Below are 12,382 nucleotides of genomic sequence, written 5' to 3'. Positions count from 1 at the left end.
ACTCTGCAGTACCAGTTCTGCCAGAGACGCCTGGAATCTGCTCTGGCTGATTTGCAAGGGGGGTTTGGAGCCAGGTGAGTGGGTGTGGGAGGACCTGGGCAGTATCTGTGCAGAATACATGTGAAGCTTTTGGAAGGACGAGAATCATGACATCTTCAATCTGACACACCCCCTCCCCCCCTTAAACATTGAACATTTCAGTGGATACGGACGGCTGGGTAGAGGAGGAAGGCTGCTGTCCTCTGCCACTCTAGGTCTGGTTTGAGGGGGTGAAGCGGGTATGGTGAAAATCATTACATTACATTACATTAATGACATCATCCAGAGAGATCTTATTGTGGCTACATCAAACCACCGACCTTGCATCAAACCACCGACCTTGCGGTTCCCAGTCATGTGCCTTAACCACTACGCTACAGGCTGCCCTTAAATCAGGACCCAACATGATGTTAAGGAGCATCAGAGGGGTTACCTGAGGGGTCAGGGCAGAGTTTAAGTGGAGGGTGCTGTACAAACATCCCTCTCCCATGAGACCAAGGGCCCTGTAGTGGAGGATGACACATAGGGCCCTGGCAACCAACACATATTTAGCCATGGTGGACTCATGGGGGGAGGAGTGTTCTTTTTGTAGTTCACCTGAAACTGTTGTGTGAGTGTATCCTGTTAGCATCTGTCGTTGTTATGCTTAATGTGATCTGTGGTAAATTGGGGGTGGGATTGTACATACTGGTTGCCAATTTATTCCTTAAGCGTAAAAATGGTCCCGCTAAATTTCCTATGTGGTCAGGCTAAGTTGGCCACATGGCTGTATGAATAATATAGCTTTCAGAATGATCTTGATGTTTTTCAGAGTGTCTGGTGTGTAGATGGGATTATTTGCAGGTGCATGGAGGGGGAACTGTCTACTTGTCTGTAATGGGAGTTGTTTTTATTTATTTATTGTTGTGCTGTGTAGTGCTGCTACTGGGCCGCCAGGGAGATGATTTGCATGTTACATTCGGAGTGTTTTTAAAGGGTGGTGGGTTGTGTGATGTGTGGTGGGCTGCAGGTGTGTGTTAGCTATGAGGGATTTATGTTTTATATGGTGAAGGTGTGGTGTGTAGATATATGTTTTATATAGGTGAAGGAGTGGTGTGTAGACTTGTTTGTAAGTGATATGTTCTCTCTGTCACTCTCTCTCTGTCTCTCTCTGGGGCAGAATGTGGTGATGCTGATGAGTGACCTGGTGGATTGGTTGATTCCAGATATCCCTAAGGACATCAGTGAGCAAATACAAAAGGAGAAGGTCCTGATGGTGGAGCTGTTCATGAAGGAGGAGCAGAGGAAGCTGCAGGTTCTGGACATCATGAGCCAACACCGGAATGTCAAAGATACCTGCAGCAACTGCAGCCTCAGGCTCCGCCCCTCCTCTAGCCAGGCCCCGCCCACACACCCCAGCACTCGCCCCCTGCCCACCAGTCCACACATTCCACCCAATGAGAGGATCCCCCGGCCGGGAGGGGTGGCATGGCAAACTGCCATTTCCCTGGCACCCACTGTCCAATCAGCTGCTGCCGGGTCACGCTGAGCTGATGGTGTGGCCCATGAGCGCTGCCTCACTCTTAAACAGCGCACCATATCCTGCAGGGGCCTGCAGTCGGATTTTATTGAATGTCCTTTTTTAATATATATTCCTTGCCTTTTATGCAGGGAGAGGGTTCCATGTTATCTTGCTTTGCTGACAACATACTCATCATGAATGCCAAAACACCCGATTAATTTATCATATCATTGCTTTTTTTAGGTACGTAGACATTTGCTTGCATAATTGGGGTAAGGTGTTAGGAAGGAATGTTCAGTTTTGTACGTCGTTTTCACAAATGTGAGATTGTTGATTATTCAGGTATTTTTTGAAAATGAAGCATATTCATATAATAGTCAGTATAATGAGAGATAATAAACTGCTTTTCCATTTGTTTTATGATTGAATGGCGTTTCATTTGTCTTAACATTATTCATTGTATCAATTCATTCATTATTATAATCAATCCTGTATTTTAATAGGTGGTCACATTGAGATAAGAATCTCTTTTTCAAGTGAGAACTACACTCACCGAGCACTTTATTAGGAACATTTTTACTTTATTAGACCTATTTATTCATGCGATTATCTATTCAGCCAATTGTGTGCCTACAATCAGGTCAGGAGCGTCAGATAATGTTCACATCAACCATCAGAATGGGGAAGAAATTTGATCTAAGTGACTTTGACTGTGGAATGATCCTTGGTGGCAGACAGGGTAGATAAGCTACAGCAGTAGAAGTCTAAAAAATAAGTGTAACAAATACCTAATAAAGTGCTCACTTTATACATAGAGTGTATATACATAGGTAAAAAAAAAACCACATACAGGCATTGTGGTGACCCATGGGGTGAGAGGACGAGAGAGCAAGAATAGTGATCAAAAATAATATTTATTACTTTTTTTCTAAGTGCCATCAGGGCACATTTCAAAAGTCCAAAACAGAAAAAAAGGAAAAAAAAATCACCAGCCAAAAAATCCTCCGGGATTCACATGACGGTATTGGCCCGTCAGGATTCGTGGCGGGACCGTCCAACCCGTGCCTTTCCTCGACACGAGAGATCCGCGTCTCCACCTTGTCGTGCGTCTTTCGTTATTTTGCTGTTTCTCCCACGTACTGACTCCGCGTCCAAAACGTGACAAAACAGCCAGCCTTAATTATTGCTTAGCTGCTATCATTTATTAATATTTAACATGAATAATCTTTTAATCGTTTGATGATTTCTTGGAGTTGAAATAGTGTGATTGCAAAGATTATTGTAAAGATTATTACAAAGATTATTACACAACAAGTTATTTTAAGCTTCGGAGCCTGTGTCTCTGTCTCAGTTGTGCCTTGGCCGGCAAATTAGAGGCGGATACATTTCGTGCACAAATCCACCCTCGTTAATTGCGTAAACTTAAGAAATTCAACAGAATACATAATTAGCCGCACTTAGGATATCTCTGCCCTTTGCGCAATCCACCCTTAAATGCATATGCATTAAGGAGAGAAGTGCTTGTGATGACTCACTTAGATGTGTGCAAAAGGCGCTGAAGGCTTAGTACATCTGGCCCTAAGTTTCTGCTGGAAGTGGTGTTGGTGGGCCATTAGGTGGCGATTTTCCATCTGCTCAAAGAAATCCAAATAGTGATGGGGACACTGAGCTGTAGGACAATCTCATCCAAGATTGGTTTTGAAACAGGTGAGTTATTGAGGTTCAAAATTTGCTATTTTGAATGGAAGTGCCAACTAACCATCGCTACCTCGCTCATGATAATACTTATAAACTAGAAAGTGTAAATGCAGTTTATATTTTATATACCCTTTTGAAGTGTGTGTGTGTGAGTGCTTTTTTTTACAAGTGTAAACTAGGGGGTGATCTAAATCCTCGTTTAAGTACCCATAACAATTATTGACTTTTTTCTGATCACACGTGTTGTAAGAGTAATGGATCATTATCTGTTATCGGAGAATTGGCCTGCTTTATTTATTTCTTTTTAATATTGGCTGCAGTAGCTGTAAATGAGTGATGAATGCATCACACAGAGTTAACACTGCTTCGTGATAGGCCAGTTCCTCCCTGGTTCCTCCCCTTTAGATGAGTAAAAATTTCTGCCTGCTGCTATTTTCCTCATTTCTCTGTCAAGAGAGTGTTGATTGTAGATTAAGGATATGACTACATAACATGTCATAGTGTGATCAGGGGTGCAAACTATTGTAGGGGTCCTCGCACGGGCCGCCAAATAACGCAGGGATTTTACTCTCTACGAAACCGGGGCGCCAGTTAAACGTTGTGTAGCAGTATAACTGCAAAAAGTAATCAGTCTCATAAAATTACTATTATCAGAAATATCTAACCACAAATTTAGTATTTTAATTAATAATTAAAATAACCAATATTAATGATTAAACATACCGATAACCTGAAGGTTGGAAGTTCTTCGAAAGACTGCTTTAACTCGGCTTTCATGTCAATGTGATTCCAAAATGGACACCGGGGTTTAATAAAATATATTTATTAAACAAACATACAAACACATAACAGATAAACTAACGGAAATTTAGTTGGGTAAATTAGTAGGTTAAGTTAGGGCGTGTATGTGTGTGTGTGGCTAGCTTGAGTAAGCTAGAGTTCTGGGTGTGGTAATGAGTTAGAGTTAGCTGTGAGAAGGGACTACTTGCGTAGTTTTACTCTATACATGCGCAAAAGACGGCGAATCAATTCACGTACATATATATGTAGCTAACCAAACACATTACAATGGTAGGATGGTAAATACTGAAAACACAGATTCACAAGAACAGTTAAGACTAAACTAAACACTGGCTATGCCTGAATGTTTGTTCTCTTACTGAGTCCATACGCATTGGATCCAAAAGACGTGCTGTCCTTATAGGAGCCGCGATGGTGCTGTGAATGCGTGTCCTGGAGAGATGCGCAGGCTGGGGAGTCTTAGCCGCGCGTTGTCGTCTGGTCCGCTCGGTTGCTGGAAGGATGTTCGTTGGTCCCTTTTCCGGGTGGAAAAGTTTGTTGCTGTTGTTCTTTGGTGAGCTTTGCAGGGGTAAACTGATGTAGCGTTCCGCGTACACCAGTTTCCACTCGCTATAGGCCACAAAGTTACCGCGAGGTAACTGGGTGTGTCCGTAGGCCTGGTAGTGCGCTGTGCAGCATTCAGCCTCTGTCCGAGTCTCGGAGCAGATGAGCTGAAGCGAATGGCCAAAAAGGGTGCGTCGAAAAGAAGAAGCAGAAGAAACAGAAGAGACAGAAGAGAGAAGAAGCAGAAGAGAGAAGAAGCAGAAGAGAGATCCCAAGAACGTGTCTTGCTCTTATACGGGAAAGTTTATTGCTCCCGCCATTACAGGATTGGCTGAACCAAGTTAGACGTCATTCGTGGTGGACGTCACAGAATTTTCCTGTGGGAATGTGGAAGTTGTAGTCCCTACACTATTCAAACTTTTTTCTGTTAGCCATGAACGGTAGCTAACAATTTCAAAAGGTAGTGTGCCACGAACAAAAGTGGCTGCTGACGGGAATGGAGTGGAGAGAACAGTTGACAGTTATTTGGCTGTTATATTACACTATATTACACAGAGCTGATCCTGGTCCTGAAGGCAATTGCCCTTCCTATCCTACTGTATGTGGGCAGGGTGTTTCCCCGAGACAAAGCCACCAGTAAATACATCTATCGGGTGACTTTTCACTTTTTCTGGGGGAGCAACATGGAAAAACTCAAGCTCTCTGTTATGCTGAAGGTGTTGTGTCTAGGAAACGACAGAATTCTAAATCCAATCTCTAATTTGTCGAAAAAACAACTTCACGAGGGAAAAGATACCACGGCAGCAAGCTCTTCAGGAAAATCAGACTTTATTACCACAAGTACACAAAGCCGGATCAATTCTGCAGAACTGAACCTCGATTGTTAGTTTCATATGCATTTTATACACTTCTTTCAACGTAACTCCTCCCAAAACATTCCTAAAAACACCAGGTGGTCTCTGTGGCGCCTCTGTGGCGTAAAATGTCCTTGAAAATGACAGTCTTCAAAGCAAGATGTCCCGCCCTGCAAGCTGGTCAGGTCACCCTGCCCTGCAAACTATTTTGGCAAAGACGATAAGAACAAAGCGTCCTTATCACATCTTGTTCCGTAAACTATCCTTGAAAATGACAGTTTTCAAAGCAAGGCATCCCACCCCGCAAGCCGTTCAAGGAATCGTAAAAGATGAATTCATGCAAAACATGGTGCTATTCTGTTCTTTCCGATTTTCCTTTTAAGCATACACATTATTGTATTCAACTCAGGTTACATATGGGTCACTGTGTACTTGCACTAGCACAACTGAGCAGTTTATCAGTTTGAAAATATACAGGCATACTTAATCATATTTAATATTTGATTAATGTTTTCTTCTAAATGAGTAAGTGTGGTTTTTCAGCCAGACGCATTCTTTTGCTTTTTTTCTACAGTTGACACTGTGGTTTCTTGCGTTTCCATTAGCTCATCCGTAATTAATTATATAGGTTCACTGGATTACATATTGATTACATGAGTAATAGGCAGCATACATATTGAGTACATGAGTAATAGGCAGCATACATATTGAGTACATGAGTAATAGGCAGCATACATATTGAGTACATGAGTAATAGGCAGCATACATATTGGTATACCTTTGACATGAAGCTTTTGAGTGTTTTGGAGGAACCAGCTTGCTCAACTCTGACAGTTTGACGGTTTAATCTGATTTTGACTTGCGATTGATTTGTCATAGAACAGAGATAGAACACCTTGTTCTGTGAATTTATCCTACAAAGGAGGAAAAGAACGGGGGCCGTTTGTTTGTTTGCTGCCAAGATCCTCCCTGAGTGCTGAGAGAGACCAATTTCAAAGGTGGGTCCTGGTCCTGGTCCTGGTCCTGGTCCTGAGGGAGACAAGAAACATCAAGGTCAAACAAAAGACAACTGTGGACCTGTTCAGGAGGAGAAAACAAAATCTCCTCCAAGACGGCACTGTAGTGGACTTTAATAAAAACATGACACTGGGAGAGAGAAATGGGGGGTGGACCATTGGAAAGAACTCATTATATACCCCCCTAGTAGGGACACAGGCTCTTTGAGGCCTGAATAGAGAAACCCAGGCAAGATAACTTTCTTGTCTTTTGTCTTTTCAGACATGAAAAAAAAAAATATATATATATATATATGCAGTGGATAGAAAATGAATACACTCCCTTCAATATTTTTTATGTCTTGTTGTGTCACGGAATGTAAATTTAATGGATTAAAATGGGACTTGTTTTTCCCTGACCCAAAGAACACAACATACCATATGAATGCAGTGAAATTATTTTAATTTGAAAAAAAGTGCATTTAATGGACAAAACTGAAATTTCCTAATTTTTTAAGTATACACCCCCCTGAGTCAATACTTTGTGGAAGCGCCTTTGGCAGCAATTACAGCTACCAGTCTTTTTGGGTAGCTCTGCACAAGGTTGGAGCACCTGGAGCTGGGAGAGGTTTGTTGGTTTGCGCTGATGGACAGCAACCTTCAAGTTTATGCCTGCCTCCATTCTGTGTCTGCCCCCTGTTTCTCCTATTTCTGTCCCCTTACAGATGCTGATGTGTCTCACCTCCTGCTCTCCCACCGCCCTACTACTTGTGCCCTGGACCCCATCCCCTCAAACCTCTTTCAGGCAATCACGCCTGACATCCTCCCGTTTGTCACTTCCCTTGTTAACTCCTCTCTGTCCTCTGGCTGCTTTCCCTCATCATTCAAGAGGGCCTACATCACCCCGCACCTAAAGAAACCCACTCTAGACCCCTCCGACAAGGTCAACCACTCCATCCTCTTAGCCTCCCTGGCATCTACAGTGATCCGTGGCATAGCCTTAGAGTGGATCAAATCTCTGGCCGGTCCTCCCAGGTGTCCTGGGCTGGAGGAGTGTCAACCCCTTGCCCCCTTGTTACAGGAGTCCCCCAGGGCTCAGTCCTTGGACCCCTCCTCTTCTCCATCTACACGAGATCCCTTGGCCCCGTTATCTCTGCTCATGGAATCTCCTATCATTGTTATGCCGATGACACCCAACTCTTTCTCTCCTTTCCCCCATCAGACACACAGGTCGCTACCCGTATCTACGCCTGCCTGCTTTAACCTCTCCCTTCTCTGATTTCTCCATCTCACTAGGGGATACCACAGTGACCTCATCCCCTAGTGCAAGAAACCTTGGAGTGGTGATGGACAACAGGCTATCCTTCTCCGAGAACATCGCTACGGTGACCTGGGCGTGCGTGGTTCTTCCTGTACAACATCCGGAGAATCCGACCCTTTCTCACCACCTACTCCACTCAGCTCCTTGTTCAAGCAATGGTCCTGTCCCGCCTGGACTATTGCAATTCTCTGCTGGCTGGCCTTCCAGCCTCTGCCATCAGACCCCTACAACTCATCCAGAATGCTGCAGCCTGTCTGGTATTCTATGTTCCCAGACATTCACATGTCACCCCCCTGCTCAGCAACCTCCACTGGCTGCCTGTTATCGAATACCAGGCAGTTAAAGGATCAGCCCCTGTATATATTCAATCCCTTATCAAGACCTATACACCAACAAGACCCCTCCGTTCTGCTAGTTCGTGCCGTCTGGCGCCTCCCCCTCGCCACACCTGCACTTCACGCTCACGACTGCTGTCTGTCCTGGTCCCACGGTGGTGGAATGACCTCCTGGTGGATGTCAGAATGGCAGAGTCTCTGACCTCCTTCAAGCGCAGACTGAAGACCCATCTCTTCAGGCTACACCTTTCCCTCCCCAACTCACAATCACCATGATTAGCCTTAGAGTGTAATGGCACTTATGTATAGATATTGTTACTTGTATAGGTATTGTTGTTTTTATTGGCTGTTGTATTGTTGTATTCTAGCTGCCAACAGTGGTATGCTAGTTTGAAAGTTGATTGTACTCTTCAAGGGTTCTGAATTTCTGTATGTTTACACTAGGACTCAGAACTGTACTGTCCTCTCAGGTCCTCTTTGCACTTGTTCTTGTGTTTGATTTGCACTTTGTTGTACGTCGCTCTGGATAAGAGCATCTGCTAAATACCACGTAATGTAATGTAATGTAATGTAATTTAGGTCAGGGCTTTGGCTTGGCCATTCCAGCACATCCACCTTGTTCTTTACAAGCCACTCAGTAGTAGCTTTGGCCTTGTGCTTTGGGTCATTGTCGTGCTGGAATATGAATTTTGCAGACTTCTTCAGGTTCTTCTCCAGAATATCCCTGTATTTGGCCCCATCCATCCTCCCTTAAATGTTGACAAGTTCCCCAGTCCCTTTAGATGAGAAACATCCCCATAACATTATGCTGCCACCATCATGCTTCACAGTCGGGATGGTGTTTTTTTGGTGATGAGCGGTGTTGGGTTTTCGCCAAACATAGCGTTTGGCATTCATGCCAAAAAGTTATATTTCGGTTTCATCAGACCACAAAACGTTCTGCCAGTTTGTTGCAGGTTCCCCAAGGTATTCTTTTGCAAATTTCAAATGGGCCTCCTGGTGGACCTTTTTGAGAAATGGCTTTTTTCTTGCCACCCTTCCATACAGGCCAGATGTGTGCAATATCTTTGATATAGTTGTATGATGCACAAGTTTTCCTCTGTTGGCCATAAAATCCTGGAGCTGGAATCCAAAACCATTGGATTCTTGGTAGCCTCTCTGACCAGTTGTCTTCTCTCCCGGTCATCCAGTTTAGACGGACGCCCTGATTTTGGCAGACTGTGAGTGGTGCCATGCACTTTCCATTTCTTAATTATGGTCTTAACAGTGCCCCAAGGTATCTTCAAAGCCTTAGAAATCTTTTTATATCCCTCACCTGATGTGTACCTTTCCACAACAGTATTGGTAGTCATAGTGAAGGTGTTCCTACAGATTTGAGTCCAGAAGTCTGAATTGTAGCTGAGTGTCTTTTTCCCAGGCTTGGATGGGGAGAGATATTGTTAGGTCTGTGGTTGATATTAGTTTGTATAATTTGGAGATAATTGTTAGCGGAGGTGGTTGTAAGTAGTTGTTCATTATTTAAATTTTAATTGAAAGTACAAGAGGTATTGCTCTTTCCCAATATTATACTTATGGACCAAATCCTGGAAGGTGATGAAGGTGCCATCCTGAAAGATGTGTGATACCTTTTTGTTTCCATGAGGTGAAGGAGAGTGGTGTTTTGTTAATCAAGAAGTCAGGATTGTGCCATATTGGAGTGTATTTGCATGGGGTCATTGTGAATTTAAAGATTTTGTTAATTTTCCACCAGGCATTCGAGGTGGAACTAGTTTAGCTGGTTTGCCAAATAGTATTGATAAAAGTTTGGGGCTTCCAGTCCTCCTTGAGTTTCGAGTTTCTGTAAGGTAGAAAGTTTGATCCGGGGCGTTTTATTTTTCCAATAGAATTTAGTTGTGATGGTGTTCAATGAACTAAACCATTTTGTGGTGGGCTGGGTTGGAATCATTCTGAAGAGGTAGTTAATTTTTGGTAGTATGGTCATTTTTACAGTTGCTATTCTGCCAATTAGAGATAGTGGTAAGTTTGTCCAACGGTTTAAATCATCTTCAATTGTATTTATTAACGGAATGAAATTAAGGAGGAACAACTCTGACAGCTTGGTGGAAATATCTATACCCAGATATTTGATATTGCTAGTGGAGGTGAGGGGTGAGTTCTGAGATGTAGCATTCCAGTCGGCACTATTTATGGGTAAAATGGTTGATTTTGTCCAATTTATAGCATAGTCAGATATTTGAGAGACTGAATTAATGAGATGACCTCATGCAGGGAGTTTGATGGGTATTGTAGGTAGAGCAATATGTCGTCTGCGTAAAGGCTGATTTTATGGTGTGTAGAGGGGGTATGGATTCCCTTTATTTTATCTTTTTGACGTATTGCAGCAGCTAGTGGTTCAATAAACAAGGCGAATAAAGCTGGTGAGAGTGGGCATCCTTGCCTGGTCCCTCTGTGCAGTGTGAAACTCTGTGATGTTAGTCCGTTAGTAGAAACTGTGGCCATTGGTGAATTATATAATATTTTTATCCATTTAAGTGAACGTTCCCCGTCTTGAACGCACCTCTGGTAGGAATTATACTCACTGGGTGTTCCTGAACGAACCATCAGGCGTAAGTTCCAGGTTGCTACCGATACGTGTAATGTTTAGACACACCCCAAATATTTTGAAGCACGAATGGCAGTACTTTGTATGGACTAAGCTTTCTACCTGGGTCAGACTTACTGCATTCTCCAGTCGGAGTTGTTAAAGAAATCAATTGTACTTGTAAGTACAGTGTTTTAATCATCACAATTAATAAATGTTTAGGTCCTAAAATGGTGAAGTAGCTGAATTGAAATAAGCCTGTTTATTGTAATGTTCGGTGGTGATTGGGAGCCTAGCCAGGCTGAATATACTGTAGTGTGGGTGACGGATAGATGTCACCTGAGAGCAAGGTATGGCTTTTGTTCCGGCCTTACTTATTTTGAAATGTACCGATAATCAATGTGAGCCCATTGTATTGAATGAGGTGCCTCTGTCACAGATCGCCGTGAGAGTTAGTGGTCCGGGGATCTTGATGAGAGTGTGGTCGCTGGTCACACAAGTGTTTGTGATTTATGGTATCTAACTTGACCGAATTTGATCTGCATTATTTTATTCATGTAACAAATATACAGATATCATTTAATTGGTTTAACGTATATAAATGGATATGACAACAAATAATGCAGTAATCGCTCACCCTAAATAAGCATGCCAAATAATACTAAAATATTTTGAGAATGTATTAAGATGCTCACTGAAATAAAATGGGGTCAAGTTACTGAAAATGCCCTCTATTGTGTTGTCAACTGTCTTCCTGTATTCAATCAGATGAGTGATTCCTATATCACAAAATAAATGTTTTGTTGTAAAATGTCAACCTGTTTTTGCTGAAGCGCAACAAATTATACAGCATTTTCTTACGCTTGAATGGGGGGTAATGTCACATTTCATGCTTGACATGTCATGTTTCGTGTTTAGTTATGAATCTTAGTTATTTTATTGTCATGTCACATATTATGTTAGTCTAGTCCCGCCACTGTTTTATGCTTTATTTCTTGTTACATTTTCATGTCACGTTACCTTTCATGTTTAGTTCTTGTTATGATGTATTTTCTTGTCTTGTCATGTCACGTTATATAGTTTATTCATGTAACAGTTTTGCAAACTTATGTCACAATTTATGTTTGTTTCATGTTATGTTTTCCCGTTCATTGATTAGCATACATTTTTTCATGTCTTTCTGCAAACCATGCGTTCATGCTTTCTCTCTCTCCCTTTCTGTCACTCACGCTTCCCTAATTATTTAATTGTCCCTTGTCTTCTTACTAATCTACTCATTTTAGATCAGGATTGGGTAATACTAACATTCTAACCATGTGTTTTTATTTACCTTATGTGTCTTGTGCATGTCATTTACTAATTTACTAGTGCTAGGGCAGGATAGGTTTATTACTAACGCTTACTAATTATCTTGTTAACTTGTCAATCCTCCACACCTGATTTCCATTTGCATTCTGCTCTCAAGCTAATTGTCTGCACCTGCATAATGCTCAGTGTTCATGTTGTGTTTTTGCAAAATTGTTGCCTCCTGTTTTTCAGTGCACTTTTGAGCGTTTTTCCAAACCGTTACGATCCATGCCTGTTTAATGAATTAATTCTGTTTTGTTGACCACTGCCTGCCTGTACCACAAACTCTTTCCTGCTGTCTTTGTACTTTTGCCCCACGGAGCGGACTTCGGTCTTGACTCTTGCACTGCCTTTGACTCCGAGCCTG

The 12,382-nt window shown here is 42.5% G+C and overlaps 1 protein-coding gene and 1 pseudogene across 6 annotated transcripts in view; one reads left to right on the top strand and one right to left on the bottom strand.

The window, feature by feature from the left end:
* LOC133111136 (anoctamin-1-like) overlaps positions 1 to 1,567 on the top strand; it is a 41,551-nt pseudogene extending 39,984 nt beyond the window's left edge.
* A 4,286-nt stretch (positions 1,568 to 5,853) lies between these two features.
* LOC133111320 (NACHT, LRR and PYD domains-containing protein 12-like) overlaps positions 5,854 to 12,382 on the bottom strand; it is a 212,159-nt gene continuing 205,630 nt past the window's right edge. For all 6 annotated transcript variants that reach the window (XM_061221537.1, XM_061221536.1, XM_061221542.1 and 3 more), the window contains one exon: positions 5,854 to 6,465. In XM_061221537.1, coding sequence (XP_061077521.1) covers positions 6,429 to 6,465 — 37 coding nt within the window. In that variant the 3' untranslated portion in view covers positions 5,854 to 6,428. The remainder of the gene's footprint in view (positions 6,466 to 12,382) is intronic.

The sequence above is a fragment of the Conger conger genome, chromosome 15 (genome assembly GCF_963514075.1).
Source record: "Conger conger chromosome 15, fConCon1.1, whole genome shotgun sequence".
Lineage (NCBI taxonomy): Eukaryota > Metazoa > Chordata > Actinopteri > Anguilliformes > Congridae > Conger > Conger conger.
Note: the sequence above shows the minus strand (reverse complement) of the source record. Positions and strands in the feature narration are given on the sequence as shown.